The 27,383-nt window shown below is 31.8% G+C and overlaps 1 protein-coding gene across 1 annotated transcript in view; it reads right to left on the reverse strand.

Annotated features, from left to right (window-relative positions):
* The window catches only part of LOC142323114 (leucine-rich repeat-containing protein 47-like), a 44,021-nt gene that overhangs the window by 8,156 nt on the left and 8,482 nt on the right, over positions 1-27,383 (reverse strand). The window contains exons 2-6 of the mRNA XM_075362315.1: positions 24,515-24,723; positions 13,327-13,479; positions 11,105-11,340; positions 6,455-6,557; positions 2,113-2,233 (exon numbers count right to left, since the gene is read on the reverse strand). Of these exons, the coding sequence (XP_075218430.1) occupies positions 2,113-2,233; positions 6,455-6,557; positions 11,105-11,340; positions 13,327-13,479; positions 24,515-24,723 (822 nt within the window). The remainder of the gene's footprint in view (positions 1-2,112; positions 2,234-6,454; positions 6,558-11,104; positions 11,341-13,326; positions 13,480-24,514; positions 24,724-27,383) is intronic.

Raw genomic sequence — 27,383 nt, forward strand, 5'->3', positions numbered from 1 at the left:
CAATTGCATCCCCCACCACAAGCTCTGCCATTGCTGGCTCCATTGCATCAGTCTAAGCCAAGCTATGGGGAATTGAACATGGCCGCTATGATTGATGCTCCTGCCAAGTGTGAGTTGTGAAGTGTGATACGTTTTCTGCAAGCAGAAGGATGTAGCACTGCTGAAATCCATTGCAGGATGAGCCTAGTGTATGATGAAAACTTTTGAGAGTGATGGTAGAGTACAGGAATGGTGTAGGAAATTTAAAGAAGGGCTCACAGATGTCTATAACGAAGTTGGGCAAGGACGCAAGTCTGTTGCTATTGTACTTCTGATTGAGCATATTAATGATTTTGTCCGTGACAAATGGAGGTTTACGATACATGGATTTTCTGCAGAAATCCTAGAAATTTCAAGGTTTTCTCTGTACACAATTGTGACTAAAGACCTAGGATACCAAAAACTGTGTGCTGTTGGGTTCCAAAAATGTTGAGTGAGGATCACAAAATGAATGAATGGCATCAGACTTAATGTTTCTCATGAGTTATGATAATGGAGGGGAAGAGTTTTAAACAGTTTAATCGTTATTGGCAATCAGACTTGGATCCAGTATGACAATCCAGAAACCAAAGAACAGTCTAAGCAGTGGATGCACACTTCTTCTCTAAACAAGCTGAAAAAGTTCAAACAGACATTGAGTAACAGGAAAACAATGGCTACAGTTTTTTTGGAAACATAAAGGTGATGAACTTTATGGAGCAGAGGACAACAATAACAAAGGAAGTTTATTGTGAATCTTTATGTCGCCTCTGCAGATCGATCCAGAACAAATCAAGAGGCATGCTCTGGTCTGGTGTGGTTTTGATCCACGAGACAATGCATGACCGCACTGTGCCAAAGTGACACAAGACCTTCTCAAACAATTCAAGTGGGAAGTTTTTGACCATCCACCATATAGTCCTGACCTAGCACCTAGCGATTTTCACCTCTTTCGAGAATTGAAAACATGGTTGGGCAGACAACACTTTGCCACCAATGAAGAACTTCAGGAGACTGTCAAGACATACCTTACCTCACTTGCGGCAAACTTCTTTGAAGAGGGCATTGGAAAGCTGCTGTCATGATACGACAAACACCTCAATCATTTTGGCAATTATGTAGAAAAATAAGTTAGATACTACTCAACTTTTAGTAATAAAATCATTTTGTTATGTCAATGTGCCTTTTTTTTTATAGACCATTGGAGGTTGAAAAAAAAGCAGTCCTCATAATTAATACCATGTATTATTATTTTAACTTTTATTTTGTTACCAACTTAAAGGAACCTAAAAAGTTGTTACTGAAAAATATGGATATACACAAGAAAAGCAGGAAAATTACTGTAATTGAATTTATTTTCAAATTTGTCTTCTATTTAGTATAGGAGATAGTAAAATAAGTAAATGGAAGGTAGATGCAGCTACAGCTAAGTTTTGTTTTCAAGTATGTAATGGAATATTTGTCTATCTTCACTGAAAGAAGTAACAGTTCTTGGACAGTGTTTTTCACACCAATTCCAGAGTTATTATAAGAAATTTGTAGTATATGTATTTTGTATTGTATCTGTTGTTATTCAGTAATGTACCATACTGATTGTCTATTTTAAGGTATTATAGAGATATCATTGTAATATGGTGTTTTCTGTTTAAAAAAATATATATATTAAAATCAACTAAAATACTCTAAAATTTATAATAATAAATCATAATGAATGAATAAATTCAATAAAGAACACAGACTTTTCAACAGAGTTATTGAATTTTCAATTTGTAAGGGCTATAAAAATGGTGTCAACATCACCAACAGAGTAAATGCAGGAATATATACAAAACAAGTCAGTAGTTGATGGCATTCCTAACTTCATGCACCATAGCTTCCATCAGTAGGTAACATGTCACCCAAAAGGAGCATGACAGGACTACACAATTAACACAAACACAATGGATATATTATAAAAAATGTATCATAAACAACAAACCCATAGGTTAAGACTTCTTGAAAACTTATGTTTTGTGGTTGGCAGATTTTTTTTAACCTATCTCTAATAGTATCTAACCTAAGCTAGCTCTAACTATTAAAATACATATAACTAACCTTTCTTCCCAATATTAACTTTAAACAATTCCTTGATAAATTTATCCATAATTTCACGAGCTACTTTCTTCTCTACAGTGCTGGTTACTTCCACCAACATGTCCTTTGTATCAAGTGAAATCTGAAATTGTACTTTTTACTTAATACCATATTCTAAAACAACTTAAAGTTAAAAAACAAATTTAAAAACAGATAAAACATATTAAAGAAAAATCAGTGGCCTTAATGATTTATAAAGTCTAGCCTTTAATTTACAAGGTTCTAGATTTTATCTCAGTTAAGACTGGCACACTTCTTTCACATACTGACAAACTCAAATATCATCATTGATGACTGTAATTGGGTATGACTGTATTTATTCATCTGTAGTTAAATGGGTACTTAAACCCATTTAGCTTTAAATGAATAAATAAATAACAAGTAACAATAAATTGTTACTACCTGCAGAGTAATGAGATATAAAATGAGTTAAATGCTTCAAATGGATAGAATCTAAACACTAAGATTAAATCATAAAAATGCACATTAATAAATAAATTGTACATAAGTAATCAATATTTGAAATTAATTATACAGTGGTCGCCGGTCGTTACGTTCACTGGTTAATCTGATCAGCTGCTTATTAAGATCAAATTAAGAAGAAGTGATTCCAATCACAAATTTACATTAATTTTTTACCTGCTTTTATGATCACATACATTAATTTCGCTATTTATTAAATTCAAAGACTAAATGAAAAGTTTGAAATTTTTTATCTTTATTGCAGCAGGATGTATGTTTGTTAGTAAAGTGTACAGTATAAGTAAGAATACGTAGAGCATATTTATTAGGTACAAAATAATAAACAGTCCCATTTCCCAGTCGTTAAGAAATAGTTGCACATGATGCAACATCATTATGACTACACTGCACTATCATATTTGAAAGAGAGACATTATACGTTCCCCTCCTCAATACTCTACTCTTTATGCTGTAGTGTATATACAATGTATAGTTAGGCACATCCAACTTGAATTCGTTAGTCATTTAGTTCAGCGATCTGATTATGTACACAGCAATACATACTGTAGTCCGTATACTGTATTTATGTATTGTTCAGTTTATTTTTTATTTAACTGTTTAATACTGTATTAAAATGTATGGTCATTAGAAAAGAACTGATTTAAGTTTAGCAGATAAAGTTAAAATTTTAAAGTGATTCAATGAATTGAATTTAAAAATGAAAACCCAAAGCGAAGCAGCAGTTAAATTGGGAATTCCACAATCAACTTTAGGTGGTATACTAAAAAAAACTGAATTTCAAGAACGTTGCTGTTACTGACTGGAAAAGAAAGCGCAGAGGTAAAAGTCAAACAGTTGATGAAGCTTTACTGACTTAGTTTAAACAAACCATCTTTATGAATGCCCCTATTAATCGCAGCATCCATTTTTCCGCATTGTTGCAAAAAGCAATGATTTACGACAAAAAATGAGAGCATTGCAGTTTACTGCACAGATAGGTGGATAACTAGATGGAAAGATGGGTATGAAATAATCTGTAAAAAAAAAACTACATGGAGAAAAACAAGACTTTGATGTTAATTTGGCTAAGGTGGTTAAGGACTGGGTAGAAACAATCTGGAAAACTATACTGAAAATGTACATGCTAGAAAACATCTACAACATGGACAAGACAGGACTTTACTACATAGCGATGCCAGATCAGTGCATGATTTTCAAACATCTGTAGCTACTGCCAATAAAAAAATTAAAGCTAGAATTACAGTAGCTCTTACTTGTAATACGACATGCTCAGATAAACTGACACCATTAGTAATTGGCACAAAAGCCTAGATCTTTAAAACGTGTAAAAAATCTGCCTGTTAACTAAAGTATATGAACAATTCAAATGCATGAATGACTGGTACAATATTTGAAGTTACTTGTGTAAATGGGATGTGCAGCTTTGTAAGAAGAATAAAAAAATTGCTTTAATTTTGGATAACTGCACAGTACACGCAAATTTGTCTCTGGATAACATTAACCATGTGTTCTTACCATCGAATACCACACTGTTCATACAGCTGCTCGACCAAGGTTACTATTAAAATCTTCATAACATATTATCGATCTGATTTCAGGAAAAAAATTATTGACATGATAGACAATGGTGAAGGAACATGCACTGGGATTGTAAAGATCACAATTTTTGATGCTGTGCACATGACAGTAAAAACTTGGAGTATGGTTTCGGAAGAACATATTTTAAATTGTTTTAACAGACTAGAAAAAAGTGCTCCACAAGAAACAGTACAACTTATTGAATTTGAAAGGCCTGCAACTATTAAAGAACAGTTCAGTGCATGAGTAGAAATTGAGAACAATTTACTAGTTGCAGAAATCATGAGTGATGCAGACATGATGCAACCCATTGTTAAAAATTCGCATAATGAAGACAATGATGATGACGGAGAGCCAGATAGAAAACCATTAAGTAAAAGGAAGGTACGGGAATCCTTAAGTACTATCCAAAGAGCTTTGGAGCAATGTGGCAGTGGCGAAGTAGAATATAGACATCTGTACAACTTGGGATCATTTTAAAAAAACAGACACAACCAAACAAACAAAAATAAATGACTTTTTAAAAGCTCATAATTTAGTAAAAAAGAATGTAATAAACTTTTAAAAAATATACAGCAATTTAATTGCTAATTAGCCTAATAGTTAAATTGTAAAATAATATGTACATACTGTAATAAATAACCTTTATAATCTTTCATTTTAAGTTATGGACTGTATTTTTTTAGTTTAAGTTAATATGTAGTTACTTATTGTTTCATATTGAAAATAAAAATTAAAAAGTGTGGGTCTTACATGTACGTAATAGCCTACGCCCATGTCAACTACGCAATTGCCGATTCCATTTTCAGAAAATACAATTGCCGCTTATTACTATCAAAACTAGAAATCCCAACATGATCATAATAACCAGCGACCAATGTAACTATCATTTTTAAATATAAAATAATATGAGGTCTGCCAGAAAGTATCCAACCTTGTGCTGCAACTTTGAACACAGAAGTGCCACATGGTTGCAATAGTAGTCACAATTTTCAAGGTGTTAACAGCAAATTTGAATAAAATTATCTTCAGTGAAATACAATAGGTTTTTTGAAATAAAACTGAAAGCTTCCATTGCATAATTCATTAACTCGTGCAACTCATTTTTACAGACAATTTTAATTCACTGATAAAAAAATTGTGTAATTACATGATAAACTAAAGAGAAAATCATATTAAATAATGAAAAATAATGTTTATTAATACTTTTTTAACAAATAAGATTTATTTTTTCTTTCTTTTAAATTATTATTCAGGTATTTTTTCAAGACACTTGTCAAGAAACAGTACGTAGAATATGGAAAAAAAAGGTTTCTGCAATATCTAATTACAACTTTTCCAATTTATGCTATTCTTAAGTTTTTTTTATTTTAGGTGAAAAATTATAAATAAAAATTTGGGGTTAAAAAATCACAAAAATATTCACATCAGCTTTTAAAAGGGTTATAAAGTTCATAATTTTCTCCAATGAATGTTTCAATTGCAAAAATTAATCTTAAAACTTTTTTCAAGAAACAGAATGTCAGTACTCTAATTTTAGAAGAAGCCAAGATTATCATAATCCTAATATTACTATTATGCTGTTCTGTATTTAATAATGTGAATTTATGGTTTGATTAAAAAAAAATTATCTTGAATAAAATTTGCAGTACTTGGATCATCTCTGCTAAAGTTACATTCTCTATGTTCACATTGAACTTCAATCAGTATAAATGCAACTTTTAGATTTTTAAATTTGCATTGAAGAAAAAGGATTATTTTAAATAACTTGTTTTTTTTATTCTTTATTTTTTTCCAATAAATGTTTTTCAATATTATAAAACCAAAATATAAAAAAGCAGGATTTTAATGATGTTTTCATACATACGGTTTATAATAAATAAATATATATAAAATAATTTGTAATAAAACAACTTTGTTGTAACTAAAACATAGTAGCCAACATTTGATAATCTCCTGATTCTCAGCTGCAGCTGAGAATCAGGAGAAACATCAGAAATTATTACCATGTAACAGAATGTAAACTTTTTATCAGTATCAAAATTGAGATAATTGAATGCAAATCACAAATCAAAGTACTGATAATTGTAAGCAACTATGTACTTATTTTTCTGAAAGTACCATATAAGGAACAGAACTAACTGGCAAAAAAACAAAGAACTGCCAGCTTTATAGTATTAAGAATTTATTTACAAATGAATCCTCGGATGACAATAAATGATTGAAACATCTTTGTACTTACTTTGGAAACATCAGTGTTAGTAATTGGTGGAAATGATATCACATTATCATCAGCATCCATCAAACAAGCACAGTTTTCATTGCCATCAACCATATATATGTACCTAAAAAAAAATCACATGATACATTATTCAGCACAGCAATATGCTGAAACTGTACTTAAAAAATCAATAAAAAAAATCACAAAAACTCATGATAAAACTTTTAACTGACCTCGCCTGGGATTTATAAGTAATTATTTAAAAATACTATTGTTTTTACACATATAATGAACAATAACCAATTAAATTAATGATTCTATTTACAATTTAACAATAATTTAATCTACTTAAGATTAATTATAAGAATAACATGTATATCCTCAAAATAGTTTTTGTAATAAAAATTAATTATACAAAAGGAGTTAAAACTTTGAGAAGCAACTTGCAGTATTATGTTTGAACTGTATTTATGTATAGATGACTAACAAAAATCATAAAAAAAGGTTGAAGGCACTTGAAATGAGGGCAAGCAAGAGACTGGAAATTAAATGACAGACAGGGTGAAAAGTGAAGAAAAAATGATAATAGTGAATGAGAATCAAAACGATTAAGGATAAGAAAGCTAACTGGCTGGGATGTATGATTAAGGAGAAAGGTTGATTAAAACAATGCTAAAAGGAAAGTGCAAAGAGAGTAAAATATGAAGACACGTTACAAGATGGGAGCTTAGGAATTAAAAAAAAAAAAATTGAGAATAGACAAGACTAGAGATGGACCTGCCTCAAGGCAGATATGATGATGAGTAATAACTTTATATCTTTAACCTTAATTTTGAAATTGATAATAATCAAAATCTCACCTACTTGGGATTATTATTCTATAGTTCATATAAATCTGAAAAAAATTACAGATTTATACATGTCAAAAAAATCTATAATTTTTTAGATTTTTTACAGGTAATTTAATTAATTTAAAGCAAATATTTAAAATTTAACACTGACAAAAAAGTGGTTTTCCTACTTTTAATTTCAAGTGGTACTGAGTACAAGTCAACTGTTTCTAATAAATGCCATTGAAGGCAGTGATATTATACCCACAAGGATTTTTTTTTGATTTTAGTAATTTATGGGAATTAGTTTAAACCTGACAGCCATGTGTATGTGTCTACTTTTTGCCTTACTCTATATTTGTAATGTGGCAGTTACATATATTTGTATATATATATATATATTTATTTATTTTGTAATGTGCTAACCTTTTGACAGTCATACTTCATCCAAGTAAATAATTTTTTTTTGTGAATAAGGTGTACTTGAATAAGTAGTTGTGGATAGGCAGCAGAATTTTATGAAATACAGCAGAGTAATACCTAAAGGGAGAAAACATACACATCTAAAAATGCCAAAAGGTTGATGCGGTCACTCTACTACTGGCAAATACTGACTATCTATCAATAAAAAAAATCATACTCCTCATCTAAAACTTGGTTGCCTTCAAGATAGCTTTAATGTAGGTACTGCCTTGAGTGGTATTTATTAGTCAGACAAATAAGTAATTCCTAAAATGGGGAGTAGCCAGTAGTGGTTAAAAAAAGAAATGGAATACATGCAGGCTAAAAGAGAATAATCTAAGTTAAGATTTAAACAAATCATAGGTAAAAGCGTAGACGTTACAAAAGAAAATTTAGATAAAAATGAATATGTAAAACTAAAGGAAAAAAGAAAGAAATAATTAACACAGAAGAGCAGACATATGTAAGAAGCAGTAGGTAAAAAAAAAAACATGGATCACGAGAAATACAGGTGACACTTTTTAAATAAGTCATTTTATAATAAACTAATAAAAATTTATTATTGTAACTCAAAATCCTTGTTTTACATAATGAAAATATGTCTCAAAATATATTTCAACAAAATTCTGGTTGACATCAAGCATTCTTTAGATTGGGAAATGAACTTTACAATCTATTTGTTGAAATCAACCACTTAAACCATGTAACGGCTGTTCGGTGAATATCATCATTGATCTGCACATATTTTAAATTCTAAAATTTCCTTAATTCCAAATAATGATGAGATTCATATGCTGCTATGACTGGCCTATATGGCAACCTCCCATCAAATCTTTACAACTTTTCTGTTGTGTTTTGAGCAATATGAAAATGCATATTATCATGGAGCAGACACACCTTAATGTGCAGGTTAACAAGACTTTCATGGTTGAAGGCACCTGTTTGAACTTTTTCAGTTTGATCAGACTATGTGAGTGGTGCCATTCAAGACTTTTTTTTGGTTTCACGTTTTCTGAAACAGCTATGTTTTATTTGCCACTATGCAGTCCAAGAATTCATTCCCATCTGTAAAGTAATGATGAAGAAACACCCTGAGAAGCAACCATTATGTTCTTGTGTCAGTAATTTTAAGACCCATCTCCCACAAACTAGGAGGATCAATAAAATTTGAAAGAATAATTAAGATTTATCAGAGAGAATAGAAATTTTTTTAGAATCTTATGAAGAGAACTCTGATGAGCCATATATTAAGACATCTAGGTTTAGTTTGGCAAGATATATCTTTAGAAAATAAAAACTGCAGAAGGCAGAGGTTGGATTGTATGCAACAGAAAATGGTGATCTGGTAAATATGTTAAGGTTAAAACAGCAGCACAGAAAATAAAAGAATGGAGAACAGCAACAAATTGCCTGATAGCTTAAAAAAGAAGTAGCAAAACACTTTACAATTTAATTACAAATCAATTAAATATTGAAATATTTTAAACACTTACTATTCTGAAAGTGTATAATAACATGCCACCAAGTGTATTAATTTTTTTTAGAATGAACTTGTAATACATAAAACATTTTCACTACCTATAAATTTTAGAATTTAAGATTTTTCTCCAAAAAATTTTCATTTCAAAATCAGAATCTTGTTCAGAAATATGAGAAAAATTTTAGTTACCTGTACATTACACTATATGCTAACATGTATGCACCTCTTTTTTTGTTATTCATGATTGAGAATGCACTCATCCTGATAGTGTGTATTACTGCCTGTTACAAGTATTTCTTACTTATATGCACTCTTATTTATTAATTTTTTTTGAAATGGAAAAATGCAGAATTACTGCATTTCTGATCTAAAGAAAGAAATTTGTGATTGTAGATTTTATTACACTTGAAAGAATTAGAAAACTAACTGTTATAAAAGAATTCTAATGTTAAAGACAATAGAAACAACAAGAGACATTTCATTTAATGCTAGTTGACAAGTGATGTGAAGATTAAAAGACATGAGGATATATACCATAAAACAAAACTTAATTACAAAGTATCAGAGATTATATAATAAAACTAAAACAGACTTTATTAATGCAAATGGTGCCGTTCAAGATATTGTTTTTACTTTCACATGTTTTGTGAGGGTTCTCAGCAAAATAATAAAACTAATCGACGGTAGATTGACCATTTTTACTGGCTAACCTTTTTCTTATCTCTATAATACAGAAAGTTCTTCCCCAATATAGGTTCTGTGGGTGTAGGTTTTACTCTGTGAGATCCTTTATTCCGAGGGGGCCATGACCTTGATAACAGAAGTAGTGAGTAAGCGGTGGTTCAAGTACTCTTCTGCAATATCCTATATAATAAGTCTAATAGCTGAAGTTCCTATCAGGCAAACATTACAAAATTAATATTAAAGGTTATTTATTACAGCAGAAACAAATTTATGCTAATAATTTTGGAATAGAAAGATCATACCAAAAATACAATTTTATTCTGAGTAATCAAGGGATAATAAAAAGGTGGACAGATAATATTGGAATTATTGAACTATTGTGAAAATATAACTTAGTTTACCAATAAATAGTATACAAGTAATGAGTATTTTTTTGTGTGTCCATACATAATAGCATCTTGATAAAGATAGAATTATTGTGAACCAGTGACAACACAAGCAGGTGTAAAGTTATAATCATTCAAGATTTATATACCTTTACTGTATCTAAGTTAAACATAATATTTCAAAATACTATGTTCTGTTCATATTGTATTAATTTGTTATTTAAACCACATAAAATACATGAGATTAATTTGGAACTTTATATCAACAATATAAACTACAAATACATTCAATAAAAATCCAACCCAGAATTGGTGTTACTTTTAATCTACACAAGAGAAACAGCTCCTCCTTAAAATCCTTTAGCAGTTTCACCTGGAATGCTCACAAATATAAAAAGCTACATCAAACTGAAGATAACTAATTTTAATTTATTGATAATTTGTAAGACCCAAAAAAATACTTATTACTTTTGCCCACGTAGACAATCTATTCCAAAATTTATCACTAACAGTTCATACTTCATAGATTATTAAGATTATAATGTTCTTATTAGGATATGTTACTGTAACAATATATTTTATTAAACCTGTAAATTTATTAATACCAAACAGAAAATTACCTGTATATAGGACTGAATACAGGTAGATATGAAGATGAATATCAAAACTGGACAAGAAACTAAGAGTATGACTAAAAACAAGATAAAAGGAATTTAGAAGCCTGACTCAAGAGAGTACAATCCGGGAGGTTTGGTACTTGAGATAGATGGTACATAAAATTACAACAGGAAAAATTGTTATAACATAAAATATTAATATTAATGCTTACTTATAAATTCCAGTTTGGCAGTTTCTTTTCTTATCTTTTTTTAATTGTTCAGCTTCTAACTTTTTACTAGCAATAAAATCTGAAGCTGTACATGACTCTGTTCCACCAAGTGGTACAAAATTGATATCAGTTGGAGCGATGGCCACATACTTCAGAGGAGACTTAATACGATTTAGGTCATGAGTTCCAACAGAAGCTTTCTGCCGTTTATTACATGTTGTATCATGAAATGTATTCTAGAATATAATAAGAGATCGCAATTTTAATATACACAAAAAAAAGTTGAAAAATATTCATAAAGACAGGTTTGACCTTCACAATACTACAATCAATCTTTAATACAATGTCTAGAGACCACTGATGAGATGTATCTAAGACAGATTATACAGTAGGAATAACAATAATTTGTACATTTATATAAGGGGTTTCTACACACTTTGACTTGAAATTTTGGTAACTTTAAGTCTTTATTTATTGAAGTTTAAATAAAACAAAAAAAAACAGGACCTGGATGACTTACATTATCTTTTTTTAAGTATGAGCAAAATTGTGAAAAAACTACCAAAACTGGATCAGATTCAAATTAAAATGGATTTGCGTAAAGCTGTAAGTGAAGCAGAGCTCAAACAACTGAAATTACAACAAAATATATTGAGAACATCAATTATAGTTAAGAGTCAGGCAGCCATAGCCACGATAATGCAAATTCTGCTTCTGGTAGTTTTCACAAACCCACACCTCATACTTTTCCCCATCTTATTTAATTGAGCTGCCTAATACCCAATTTTCATCCGAAGCTGCTGGTGCTGTTTCTACAAATAATGAGAATATTGTCACTTATTATAAAATTTAGATAAAAACTTTCTTAAACATTATTATTTTTATTACTTATTGGAAATATCCATCATATTTATAACTACAGTGAATTAAATTAAAAAAAAAAATACATAACATACATAAAGAATCGTTCATCATATTCCAATTTCTGCACTAATGTATGGTAGTCTCCAAACTTTTCTCTTTGTCTATTTATCTCACGAACCCCAATATCTTCTTTTCTTATCTTTTTTTTTTTGTTTTTGCGACCCGGACATATTCATTTAAAAACAAATCGAGTAAATCATTTTCAAACTCGCTCTCAGAATGAGAAAACATGTTGTACAGTGGTTTTACACAAGACTAGTGCACCGTCTAAGAAGTGACAATAGCATCTGATGCCATATGTATGTTGCATACATGGGACAAGTGTGCACACCAACGTGGGAGCATAGCATTGCACATGTTGCGTACGTGGGCTGTCTGTCTCTATCCTCACTTGATTATCATGGTTTCATGAAATTAGGATAACTGTTGTTCCACTTTTGGATATCCTGTGTGAAGTCATGACAGAATTCATTCTGATCACATAAAAGCAGCTTTAGCACAAATATACCCATCAAACTCTTTTGATGGGTATTTTTACTTTTGCTCGAAGATCTATGCCAACTATTAGTCCATTTTTAAAGCAGTGTTATCATTCTTTGTGTAAACCCTGTATGCTGGAAGCGTTCAGAATCTTACAAATTGTTTCACTTTGGATATTATTAACCTTTTGGCAAAAATTGATGTAGTAACATTGTCTAACATGTTCTATCATTATACACAAAGTAAAAATGCAGCAAGCACTTGTTACACACACTGGTTGCCTGTTAGTGACCGACTCACTTTACAAGGCTATCAAAAATCAGCATGCTCACTACGTAACTGACATACCATGCCAAGTTTTGCTGTTTTAATTCACACATCTGAAAAAAGTCAGGTGCTTTTTGACCAGAACATGTGTGCTTGTTACAGTTAGAATACCCAGATGGAGCACTGTCAAAGACTTACTGTATCATCAATTTTTATAAATTCATAACTGCTGATAATTTGAATATTTTTAGTGTTGTTTTCAAGATACAATAATTATCTTTATAATAAAAATAACTTATTATAGAAGTTTATTAAAATGGTAAAATTCCTTAAAAAAAGTATTTCATAAATCACAAAAAAAAAACTAACACATACAAAGATCATTATCTAATTATTAAATTTTAAAGAGTTCATGAGTAATTATCACTAATATGGCCATAGTTCTCAAAAAATATTTGTCTTCATTAAAAAAAAAGTTTAAGAATTTTAAATATAAATATTTATAAGAGCACGAGTAAAGATGCTTATGCATAATTAAAGTTTTCACTTGCCTGCATCTTAATAAAATTTCGCATAGTGTCTTCAGTAAAGGTAACACTTCGGACAACACAACAAATTATTCCTGGACGAACTGACTTTACAGTAGATGACACCATTACTTCAAATCCATTAAATTTTGGTTTCCATACCTGGACAATGTATTTCTGAAATGAAGGTAGAGAAATTTAATAATCACTATGACAGATATCTATTGCAGTTATAGCACGCATAAGGGCTCATCAATGAATCTGAAGTTTTTAAACTATCATTTCTGTGTCCATAATAATATGAAAAATATTATTTAAGTGTATCAAATCTTATTAAACATTTTCAAAAACATTGTTTTGGGTCAACTCAAAATTAATGAGAAACAAAAATTAATCTTGCATAACATGAAAAAAGATTAGATAATGGACACATTTTTAAAGTGCAGTAAATCTTTTGTAACAACCCTCCCTCCAACTTAACTCAAACTGACAACTGTTGATGGTGTCTCCAAAATAAAATTTGTTGGCTATAAAATTACAATGAATTATCCTCTACAATGTTAATACATATTATAATATAGAGTTAAGTAATAGACATTGGATAGAGCAGACATGTCTCTCACTGCTCTGTGCATTGCCATAGTTTTAATTAAATTACTATCAGTCTGCAAGTTACTGCTATTTAATACACTGATTTTTTATATAAATTATAATTTTTCGCTTAGTGTGTTTTAATGGAGAAAAAGATTAGTAATACCTGTAAGACAGTTAGTGGGCTAAGCTGAGAAGAAACACTTGTCAATAAATAAAAAAAAATAGCTATTCATATATATATATATATATATATATATACATACATACACTACGGTCTTCCAGAGTAAAAAAGTGATGCACAGTGAGAATTCACTCACAGCAATTGGTTTGACCAGCTGGTATCTCAGCTGTTGTTCTGCTAGCACTGTATGAAATTTTGTAGGTGTACTATGGAGTAACTTTGCATGTGTTTATAATAAATAAAACTGAAAACCCCATTGACTGTGGGGTACAATCAATCAGAAATTTTCTGAATGCCAAGATGTTTGTCTTGGGGAAATTTATCATCAAATTACAGCTGTATATGGGGAGAATTTAATGAATGTGGTCTTCTGATGCAGAGTGTTTGCTTCACAACAAGGCATGTTAACATGCTGCAAAAAATAAACTTGTTAACTTCTCAAAGGTTTCAGATGGGATGTTTTTGATCATCCACTTTATAGTCCAGATCTTGCCCCAAGCGATTTCCACCTACGTACAAAGTTGAAAGAGTTGCTTAGGAGGAACTGTTATGAGTGAAGACATAAGACAGCTGTTTGTGAATGGCTTAATGGGCTGACAGCAGACTTCTTTGCCCATAGCATATAAGAACTAGTGCCACTTTGACAAATGCTTGAACTTAGGAAGTGATTATGTGGAAAAATATCTTAAAATATGTATACATTATGATGCATATATTAAAGTTAAAACAAATACATTAAATTTGTTATAAAACAACACAGATTTTTACTATCTTTTTCTTTTTCCTGTTTAGCCTCCGGTAACTACCGTTTAGATAATTCTTCAGAGGATGAATGAGTGTAAATGAAGTGCAGTCTTGTACATTCTCAGTTTGACCATTCCTGAGATGTGTGGTTAATTGAAACCCAACCACCAAAGAACACCGGCATCCACGATGTAGTATTCAAATCCGTGTAAAAATAACTGGCTTTACTAGGACTTGAATCCTGTAACTCTCGACTTCCAAATCAGCTGATTTGGGAAGACGCGTTAACCACTAGACCAACCCGATGGGTTAGATTTTTACTATCTGGAGGACCTTATACAAACATATATATATATACACATATTTATATTTGCAGTAAAAATGAAGAATAATTATAAGTACTTTGAGGAATGGTTATTTGGAAAGCTAAAACAAAAAAAAAAAAACAACTGAAAAAGACATATCATTTACAATAATGGTGAAGGCGTGGTAGAGGAAAATACGGCATTAAGAAATGAAATTTATATTTTAAATACCAGTAATAGAAATCCGTTGGATCAATTAGTGGATCTTGAGGACAGAAGCAAAAGGAATAATGTGATATTTAAAGGTTTAGATTATGACACAAATAAACCAGATTACAAGGCAACTGTGATGAGTTTCTGTGTAAAATATCTAGGGTGTGGAATGGTATGTAGGTAAATTGTGCCTGGAAAAATAAAGAAATGGTGGTCCACTCATCACTAACATTCCAGATAATGTCTTTATGCAAGTTATACTTGATAACACGAGAAAACTGAAAGGTACCAATTCTGTAATTCACAAGAAAAGCAAAAGCAAGGTTGCTATGGAAAGCGAGATTCTCCACTTATAACCAGATCTGAACGTCAAGGTGATCTATGATTATATAGTCATCAAAGGATTTTCCTTCAAGTGGGATGAACATAAGGGATTACAAATGAGTAACCAGGATGGAGAAGATAAGGAAAAAGAGATTATTAGGAATGGTGCAGCAGAAGTTGTGAAAAATATTTAAGGGAAGAAAAAAGAGTCAAGGAGGATATTATGAGTGAGGTGAAGCTGTCAATCATATTTACATATGGGAAATGATGTTTGTGTTTTAGTGTATATCATGGCAGAATTAAGAACTGATTCCTTTATCAATAAATTAATTTTTTTAAATAGTATGATTGTTTTGTTTTATTTAAAACATTTGTTCAAGATGAGAAGCAGATTATAAGCCCTATCTTAATGAAAATAGTTTTATATAGGAATTTGTGGTCAGGGAGAACTCAATTTCAGAGGTAAAATTACTGTGGTCTAGGTCAACTTGTGTTACTGTTTTTTTTTTTTTAAAAGAGTAGTGGGAGAGTACTGATTGAATTTCATAGTTATAAGCAAATATTTATTATGGTTCTGATGTATTTAAGTGAATGGAAAGTGGCTAAAATAAAATGGAAGATAATTTATTGTGAGAATTTTTATTGATATATAATGACTATTTTTAACTTATGGTAATGGGTGACTGGAATAAGGTTAGTAAATCTTAAAATTTATCAAAGGAAGTTCAGAAGATAATAAGTCAATAATTTATAATCATAAGTTCTTTTTTTTTTAAGGGTGAAAAACTCTCGTGTTATCATGACCCGGAATAAAATATTATAACAAAAATTAAAAATGTAAACAAATAAACACTTCCAACTAATATCACAGCTAAAATATCACTTAAAATTAATATCAGTCGTAAAAATATAATTAAAATAAACATAAACATAAAAAATATACAGTTTTACTAAAGATAAATAGAATTCAACAAAGTCCAAGAAGGGTGGAAGGGCTCTTCTCGGATAACAGAAAAATTAAAGAACTAAGATAAAAATAAAACCAAGTTAAAAACTAAAACTTAAAACTAATAACAAATATCATATCAATACTTAGTTAAAAACTAATATCACATTCTGAGCATTAAAAATAAGATGCAAAAATAAAAAATACAATTTTAAGTAAACAACAGAATTTTACAAAGTCCGAGAAGGGTGTAAAGGGCCCCTTCTCAGATATCAATCAGAAAGATTAAAAACTAACATTGAAAATGTAACAATTATTAGGAAAAAAACTACATGGAAAAATGTTTAACACAGAAACAAAATAAACATATGAATAAACACAAATGAATACTTTACATATAAAAACAATATTAAATTTTGTGCAAAAAAAGGTCAAAAAATAGTAACTTCTGGTCTAAAACTTGCTGATCATTGCCCAGGATTCGACGAATGTTCCTGAGCAATTTAAATTTACAATGCAAGGCTGCATAACATACGCAATCCAAGAGGATGTGGTGCACAGTTAAGCGGCAGTTGCATCGTACGCATATTGGTGCATTTACTGCTGACATCAGATACCTGTGAGTAATTCTGGTATGGCCTAACCACAATCGACAAAGGACCGTTTCCACTCAACAAAGTTTTCTGCATGAGGAGTTTCCATGGTAACACACTGACTTTAATGTGCCAGAATTTATTATATTCTGTGGCAGTCCAGTCACCTCGCCACTTTACTTGAAGAGTGTGTTTTGCACAGTTAATAAAATCGCAATTAGTTACTTGGGTGGTGAAGGAAGGAAGGTTGACTACATGTGACTTTAGCAGCGTATCGGCACATTCATTGCCCACAATTCCCATATGACTACGGTTCCAGCAGAAACACACTTGTGTGTTGTGATGGTTCAACTCAGTGATTGCATTATAGATTTCAGTGACCATATGATGTCTAGATTACAAATCTTCTAAAGCTGTCAGTGCACTACATGAGTCACTATAAATAAGGATATGAATGTATTTTGGGTTAATGATATTCAAAGTCTTATTGATAGTGTAGAGTTCAGTAGTAAACACTTGTAATATTAGGTAGACCAAACATATAGGGTCTGCTATTAACAACAAATGCGCATCCAACTGTATCATTCTGTTTTCATTCATCTGTGTATACTATTCTGTCTGGGTTTATCTTGGAGAGAATATGGTGAAACATTTACTGAAAAATGATAGGTCGTGTTGATTCTTTATTGTAAATGGTAAGGTCAAAAATAAAATTTATAATGTTGTATCTCCACAGGATATGAACAGGGATACGTTAGAAAAGTAGGTGTGTCAATGTTTAAAAGGTGTAGTAAACATCAGGTATGAACACCCACAGGTGCAGTATGACGTGGATGGTCTTCATACCTTTGTAAATTAAGATTTGCAAAGACTGCGTTAAAAGACAGGCTATTCGGTTGCCCTTTAAGAATGGCAAAGTAGGATGATAGAATTTGGTCCTGTCTATCCCAAAGTCTATTCACCGCACTCAACAAGTATGCTAGTGACAGGGCTTGATCTAAAAGCATCTGTAGCAAGACGAAGAAAAACATAATGTACAGCATCTAACATCTTCAGTGTGTGATGATGCACTTAAGAGTAAGTGACAAAGCCATAATCTAAACAGGAATGAACTAAGTAATAATAAAATTGTAACATACATGACCCAACGGCTATCCAAGTGGTGTTGCTAAGGACTCTCAGCATATATAGTAGTTTGGAACATTTTGTTTTTAATTGTTTAATGTGTTTGATCCACGTAAGATGGCTATCAAAAAATAAACCTAAAAATGATTTAGGAGAGATAGCAATTAGCTCTCCGTTTAGAAATATTTGTGGTATAAAAGGATCCTGCAGGTGAGAAAAGACTACACATTTTGTTTTCTCAGGTAAAATGTGAAGATGGTAACTTTGGACCAAGCTTTAAGACGAGGTATAGTGTTCTGTAGTCTCTCTGCTGTGGCTGTTGAACGGGACATAATATATAGAGCAAAATCATCAACAAATAAAGAACACGAAGCAGGTGGCTGCACACATTCAGTAATACTGTTGATCGCTATAGCAAACAAGGTGGTGCTTAATACAGTTCCTTGAGGCATTCCATTCACCAAGGGACGCAACCCGATAAAGAATCTCCAACACGAACACAGAAAGTTCGGTCATTTAAGAAAGTCCCTAATAAATGCAAGCATATTGCCCTTGACCCTCCATTCTTTAAGGGTGTTTAAAAATACCATGTCACCAAGCTGTGTTGCATGTCTTGCTGATATGGAAGAAGATAAGTGACAAGGCGCTGGTGAAGTAGAAAAGCATTTTGAATAGCTACTTCCAGCAACACTAAATGGTCAATGGAAGATTTTCCTTGTCAGAAACCACACTGTTCTGGAGATAACAGGCCATTGGTCTCTAAGTACCACGTAAGCATGTGATTCATCATTCTTTCCATCAGTTTGCATAAAATGCTTGTCAAGGAGATAGGGTAGTAGCTTGAGGGACATGCATTGTCTTTAGCAGGTTTCAGGTTTAAGTATTGGTACAACAAAGGCTTCTGACTAGACCATGGGGGGAAGACTTATGAGGAAGAGAATAAACCAGTAAAAATACACAATAAGTGTTGTAGTGCCGTGTGAGAGAATACTGCGATGAATGCTGTGAGGTTCAGGAGAGGTGTCACTTGAGTTTTTAAGTGTGTGTAACAACTTGTTGAATGTAAATGGAGCATTTAATTCACCAAACAAATCAGCAAAGGTCAACCATAATACTTCCATCTATATCTTGTATCTCTGAAATTCCTATCATCCCATGATGATACCCATCATTTCCCTTGGTGTGTCATCAAGTGAGACACCAAGTGGAAAGAATCTGCTAAGGTAGTTGCCACTGCAGAAGATGATGAAAGTAGTTCTTCATGAATGAGTTTGAGAATGGACTATTTCAGTGATCTGAAAATTGTACGAAGCTTCTTCCACACAGTAGCTGCAGGAGTAGTGTGTGAGATGGTGTCCACATATTACATCCACAACTTCCTCTTAGCATCCAAGAATACCCAACGGCACATCACTCTAGCCTTACAGTACAAATTTAAATGTTCATTTGTAGGCCTGCGGTTAAATTTGCGCAGTGTCTGCTGTTGCTTCCTAATAGCATTTTTGCAGTCATCATCCCACCGAGGAATGGAAAGGACATCTAAGGTTTCCAGATGTTTGTGGAATATACATATATCAGCATTCTCAAGTAACAGGGATATAAAAGAGGTATATTAATCAAGGACGTCTGCACCAATGTCATACTGTAATGGGAAGGCATTATGGTAACGTTCCAATCTGCTTTTTTAACAATCAATCTCCATGGCCTTTTTTTTACCTCACAGTCAACACCAAAAGCAATAATTATTGGTCTGTGATCACTGCCATAAAAGTCGTCAGTAACAGACCAATTACAACAAGGGAGTAAAACTGGTGAGCATAAGGAGATGTCGAAGTTGGACAATGTACCAGATGATAATGACATGAATGTGCATGATCCATCATTCAGTAACAGAAGTCTAAGTCTTGTCTCACTCTGTTTATCATATTTCCTTGGGAGGAGCAGAAATATGATAGGTATTAAAATCTCCTACTATTAACGATGGCGATGGAATTTGTGTGAGGAGATTTGATATGTCTTAAGTATTGAACTCAGAGTTTGGTGAGATAAAATTTCAGATATGCAATCTGAAAGGGACATTGATTTTTAGATTTTTACATCAACAGCAGGAATGTGAGTAGCTAGTGGTATCCTTGTATCCGACACCTCATTACACGTAAAAATAGCTACTTCACAACTTTCTCTACTGTCTAATAGACAGTCGTCTCTCACAGAAATATCCTCTGAGTGTTAGTGCACCTTGTTATAGAAGGTGCGTTTCTTGAAAGCACATTATTATGTTTCATGTGTGTGCATCAATACTCTAACATCTTCAATGTGGGATCAAAGACTTCTAATGTTCCACTGAATAATGTTCATAAATAATGGTAGTTATATGAGGGATATTTCTAAAGTAAAGACTTCTGGGAAATTTTTCTCCTTAAGGTTGGTGAACCTGTCGTTCATGGACACACTAGTAATATACACACTGCATTGTCTGTAAGTTGTCGTGTTGTAGTATCTTTGATAATGTACGAGTTATTACATTATAAAATGAAAAGGTAAATTGATGTTGCTCCGACTGTGAAATTTGTGGAGTCATACATTTTTTAAACCATCAAAACGTTAAGCTGGCAGAAATTCATAGGCAGTTGGTTGCTGTGTACAATGATGATGTAATGAATGAAAGAAAAGTCCAAAAATGGTGTGAAAGGTTTAGAAATAACAGAATTAATGCGCATGATAAAGAACGTGGAGGCCCTCAACAATCACCGAGGACCTGTTGAAACACATCACTGATGAAATCAGAAAAGATCGTCGTTCAACAATTCCCTACCTGGCCCTTCTTTTCCCTGATGTTTCAAGAACTGTTGTTGGTCGCATTGTTCATGACCATTTGGGCTTCAGATAGGTTTGTGCATGTTGGATGCCACATGTCTTAACAGAAAATCACAAAAAAATCCAAATGGGATCTGCTTTAGAATTTTTGATGGACTATACAGAAAAAAGATGATGAGTTCCTTAATTAAATTGTTACCGGTGATGAAACATGGATTTCGTATTACATGCCAGAGAGAAAACAGTAGTCAAGTGAATGGTGTCATCCTCAATCACCAACCAAGCCAACAAAGATCAAGCCATAGCCATTTGGATGCAAACTGATGGGCACAGTCTATTGGGATGGGTTTGGCATACTGCTGATTGTTTTGATGTCACGTGAAACAACTATAAATTTGGAAGCCTAGAACCTTTAGAAAATTAAAAGAATTTCTGAGTGGTAAGCAATTCACAGGTGATGAACTTAAAAATGTTGTTAATTAGTGGCTAAATGGAATGGCAGAAGAAGAATACGAATATACAAGAGTATATTGAAGCTGGTGTATTGCTATGATAAATGTCTTATTTCTTTTGTCAATTATATAGAGCAGTAGTATAAGGTATGTAGTTTAAGAGTATGTATTTTTTATAAATAAAAAATATTTATAAAATTCTCAGAATAAATTTTTTTATAATGAAACTATCTTTACTTTAGAGATAACCTCTCGTAGATACAGAATTACACATAAATATATAACAAAAATTAATTGTAGGTAATCCAGTTTTTCTTTTTTGTATTTTTGACTTTAAAAAATTCTGAAGTCCTGGGGTTGGGTAGTTCCTCAACCATATCCTCCAGTATATGAGGTGATGGAGAGTGAGATTTTGAAATCTCCAGAGGTGGTTGTGTGGCTTTCCTTAACAGGAAATTTATTAGATGGTTTACCACCAGCTATGTTTACTCCTGCCTGTACAGGCAAAACTTTGGGAACATGAACTAAAAGGGATCTCACTAGCATCAGTTTCGCTAGCTTCAACTACAGATTTCTTATTCATCTTTGTTAGCTCAGAAATAGTTGCAGTAAGTGAAGCAACCTGATTAGATAACATCTGAAGAAGTTTTTCAGCTCATTGCAGGATCTGCACAAATGGTTACCTGCATTTGCAGGAGCTTTACTTGATGTAGTGGCGGTGAAAGATACGTCTTGTTTTACCAAGTATTGTGAGTTAACTGTCTATTTATATTCTCTTCAGGCAGATGGGAAGGAAAGCTTTTGCTCAATACAAATTTTTAGGATTGCCTTCTCTTCTTTAAGTCTCCAGAAAGTCTCGGGAAAAAATTACTCCCTATAGATGACTCGTATTTATCATTTTATGGCATTATGCACTTACATCTATACCACCCATATTACAGAGATGTAAGATAAATCAACTCTGCTCTTCATTAAATGTTTCAGTCAGAATCAATCTGTCCTGCAATTACCTGATGTTCTTCGGGTAACCACTTGAACCTTTTATATCTTTGTTAACCAAGAAAGGAAAGACCTTATGGAGGGAGCCACCTTCCTGATCATTTCGAAGAACAAATTGAATATTTTTATATTTACAACTTAAAGCATCAGAATTTAGTGCACTATCTTCTGCATGACTAATATCCTCATCATACAAAGCTGACTGAGACCTTTTTGTTTTTGGTGGTTTTTTCAGATGGACCACTAACCATCATAGAATTTTTTGAGGACTTAAAATGTTGGTCCCATAAGTACTGGTAATGTAATGGACCACTCCAGTAGAGTGCATGCGCACTGGAGCTAGAGCTAAACTGGGTTCACTCAGGTGCCTAGAGAACATTGTTTGAGACTCACTACGTAGAGCCATTCACACATGCACAATATTTTCCAGCTTGGGTTATGGTTGCATTTTGTAAGGGTCACAATACCACTGAGTGTAAGTGAAAGAGGAAATAATGTAGAATATTGTTGTGCAGTTGTGTAAGGGTATAGGTTGTAATTTGTGTATGTAGTTTTCTTGGTCCAATGCATGTATAAAATGTTTGCAGTGAGTCTGTGTGCAGTGAGAAGAGAAGCTGCAGAAGCTAGGGTTGTGGGGACACCAATCCCCAAAGTCTTAAAGAGTAAGGCTCCCCGTTGGGGAAAAGAAGTGTTAATTAATAGAAGAGATGAAAATATAAATCTATATAAATGTTTGACTTAATTATAAATGGTAGAATTTATGGGAATGTAATAAGTAAATTTATTTATCTAAATTGAACAGGCCTGTCGGTTATTGACCTTTGTTCATGTCACAAGAGGGAGGGTAAATGCACTTAAAATGTTTAATGTTATAACAGCGCATTTTTTTTTTGGATCATACAACTGTACTAAGTTTGTGTTGTGTGAATGGCAATATAACTGATGAAAATGTATTACCATGCAACCAAAATTATGCTGGGACTGATTAGACAATGGAGAGTGTGGTAGTGTATAACTTTGTAGATAATTGTGAAGTGGTTAATACAATCCCAAAAGACAACAACAGAAATATTTCCATGTTAAATGGATTAATTTATAAATCAGCAAATGTTAGGATCTCAAATAAGCAACTGGCAAGAAATTTTAAGTGTCAATCATGGTTTGATAACAATTGTGAGATTGTTTGGTCAAGGATGTTTATTTAAAAAATGAAATACTGAAGAAGTTAAATGTGATTATTAAACATTTTATCAAAAGAGTATAAGTTGTTATGTAAGAAAAAGAGGGAAAATGAATCCAGCAGGGGCTAGACATTAAATGGAAGGATAGGGATAATAGGGCACAATATAATTCATATAAATGACAGTACAAAAAAGTTTTATTAAATGTATTTTTAAGGCTAAGGGATCTTTATTGCAGCTTAATTGTAGGCCAGATAGGGAAAATAAAACTAATATCTGTTTGATATGCAAAGCTGGGGAAAGGATATTTATTATTATTTTTTTTAATAATAAATTTAAGGTTGTAATTGAAACATCAAGAGTGAAACATAGAAGATATTTAGGAAATGATTTAACATTGTTTCTAATCAGGAAAGATTGGGGATTTTTAGTGGTGTATGTTTGTACTGCATTAAATTATAGGAAAAGTTTTGTACGAAAATTTAATTTTTTTTAAATTCAATTTGTGAAAAACTTGAATGTTATTTATCAGCAGATTATGTAGGCAATAACATTTGATACGGGTGTACTTTTCAATATTGTTTTCATATATCTTTCTTTCCATGTCTAATTCTTTTTTTTTTATATCAATTGTAATAATACATTACAAATTCTGTTTAATGCAATTGTGAAATGATCTGAATGATATATATGTTTATTTACAACATTAATATATGGAAAAAAAAATCAATAATTTACCGGCTTTTGTACAGGTTTATCCTCTTCATCTTTTTTGTTCTCCTTATCATCACTAAATGAACGGCTTAGAGATTCCTTCCTAACTGCATGGAAACCAGTTTGCTTTCCAAGATGAAGCCTAATATAATCAATAACCTTCTTGGTGTGACACTGGTTGACCATTTTTTTTAGCCTATTGTCTTTCAGTTTATTTCCTTTAAGGTTTAATTCTGAAATAATAATAATAAATATAACAACAATAATTACAAACTATATATATAACTACATATAAAAAATAAAACTATATATATTTCTTTAATTACCTTTCAAGAGTTATTTTTTTTTTTATTAATATAAAAAACAAAAAATTAGGGTAAATGGTGATTAGTAAGGGCTAGGAATTGTTTGGAACGGTAAAGAATAATGATCATTGTTGATCATGATAACTCATGATGGTACTTCTGAAATAATTCAAAAATTGAATAACGCTTTTAAATCAGAGAATAATGATCAGTAATATAAAGAACAATAACACTGATAGACAAAAATTTTTTTTTAATGTTTCTCTAAGTGTGATACCATTTATTGAATAAATTTTTTGTGTACATTACAGATCTGTAAATAAAAATGTTCTATCACCCTCAGTTTTAAATAAATTACGCTTCAAAAAAATTAAGGGAAAATATAATTAAAATGTGTAAAATTTATAATTTTGCATGGCCATACCTGTGTTAGAATGATTTCACTGATGCTTTTCTTTTATAAATAGCCTCAAGCATATCACAAATTAATGTCTACAGTAATCGGCTAACATGTTAGTATTCCACTTCCCGTTATAGGCTTTCCATCATCAAAATGTCTTGGTGGTAATGTTCACCAAATTCGTCGCTTACATCTCTGGGAAAAAATCCAGATACACGTGTAGGAAATGTATTTTCAAAGGCATATTACATCCTATAGCTCTGTATGAAATTGATTAACAATATCGTGGTAATTGTTGGATTTTTGTTTGGCAAGAAAATTTTTCCAAACATCTTTAAATGAAGCCCAAGTCACACTTTCTACATTATTTAACACTGAGTTAAATAAATCATCTTTGACCAACACTCTTATCTGAGGACAAACAAATATTCCTTCTATAATTTTTCCTTCACTTACATTCAGAAATTTCTGCCTGATGTACAAAAATCCGGGACTATCCTTCTTCATTGCTTTTACAAAATTTTTCATTAATTCTAGCTTGATGTGGAGAGGGGGTAAAAATATTTTTTTGGGTTCAACTAAGAGCTCATGAATAATATTTTCCCATTTGGAGTTAAGTTGTCTCATTTCTTCCACTCTTTGGTATCATAATGTTTATCCCTAGCTAGGCTGTCCCATTCGCAAAGAAAACACATGTGCTTAGTATAGCCTAACTGCATGCTGAACAAAATAGATAACTATAACTTCAAATCACCACATATGTTCCAGCTATGTTTTTTATAATTTATTTTTTCAAGAACATCTATCATCACATTGTATATCTTTTCCAAATTAATACCATACGTGATTGGTATCGAAGAATATTTGTTACCGTTCTTGTGTAGTAGAACCACTTTTAAACTGTGCTTGGACGAATCTATGAAAATCCGCCAGTCCTCAGGTTTATGAACGTGTCCTAAGTGCAACATAAGCTCATCAATATTTGTACAATAAATCACTATTATTTTCATCAATAAAGTACTGAGAAAGTTCTTTTTATTGGCTTCAAAAACCCGAAAGTTTTGAATTTTTTTGAAGTAAATTCCAACCTTGCAGTCTTGATCCTAACAGTTCAGCTTGATTTCTTTAGTAAATTTAAATCCCTAACCGAGTCATTTAATTCACCTTGTGATATAAGATATGGTTTATTGGAAGATAATTAAAAATCACAATCATTGTTATCTACTTCAGTACTGCCTGATTCTTCATCACTACTTTCGAAATATACATTCACAGGTGGCTCACAAACTGGAATAATTTCACTGTGAGGTACAGTCCTGATGGCAAATTGCAATGAAGGATATTTTACAGTGTTTAGATTTTTTAGAAATTCCAGACACACTTGTTAAACAAAAGTAACAATCGGTTACAAGATCTTTTGGTTCACGCCAAACCATAGATACACCAAATGGCAAAAGCTTCCGTGTACCTTTCAGCCATCCTGTTAAATATACAGAACAATTAGTGCATACTATATGAGGAGTCCACATCTTATCCTGATCACCAATTTTGCACGGAAAGTACAAATACTTTTCTTTTTTAATTAAAGGTGTAATGTTTTTTCTGTTTGATTTTACGGAAAACTCATCACATACTTAACAAAAGGCATCCACATCATTTACACAATTTCAAGGCATTTTGACATTGCGCTGTTAATAAACTTAAGACAGCAATAGGACTGAACGAAATTAGTTCATTCCTAAATCCAGTCCTTAAAACAAACAACACGTCCATGTTTTCAGCTATATGTTTTGACCTGCACAGACATGATTAATCTTGTCCCTGAAGGCTCACTCTTCAGTGTTAGATATGATGTCATAATATGTGACTATGATATGATTTAATTCTTTGTCTATTATTGTTTATTTATAGCTTACAAATTATGTTAACAAAGTTAAACAATAAAAAATTAAAAAATCCTTTAATTAAAATTTCAAAATTTTTCAAAAATGGTGGGCAATAGAAAGATTCTGAGTTCATATTCATTTTCAGCATCAAAAAACCAGATTAAAATCATTTATCGCATGTTAGAAAACAGAAATTATGTTTATCAGTGTAATGGCTATGCACTTTTTTTGCAGCATAATGTGTCATTGTCTGCAGTTTGTCCTAACTATTTGCAAACTGGCAACAACACTTTAAAATATAA

Source organism: Lycorma delicatula, chromosome 4 (assembly GCF_047948215.1).
Source record: "Lycorma delicatula isolate Av1 chromosome 4, ASM4794821v1, whole genome shotgun sequence".
NCBI classification, from domain to species: domain Eukaryota; kingdom Metazoa; phylum Arthropoda; class Insecta; order Hemiptera; family Fulgoridae; genus Lycorma; species Lycorma delicatula.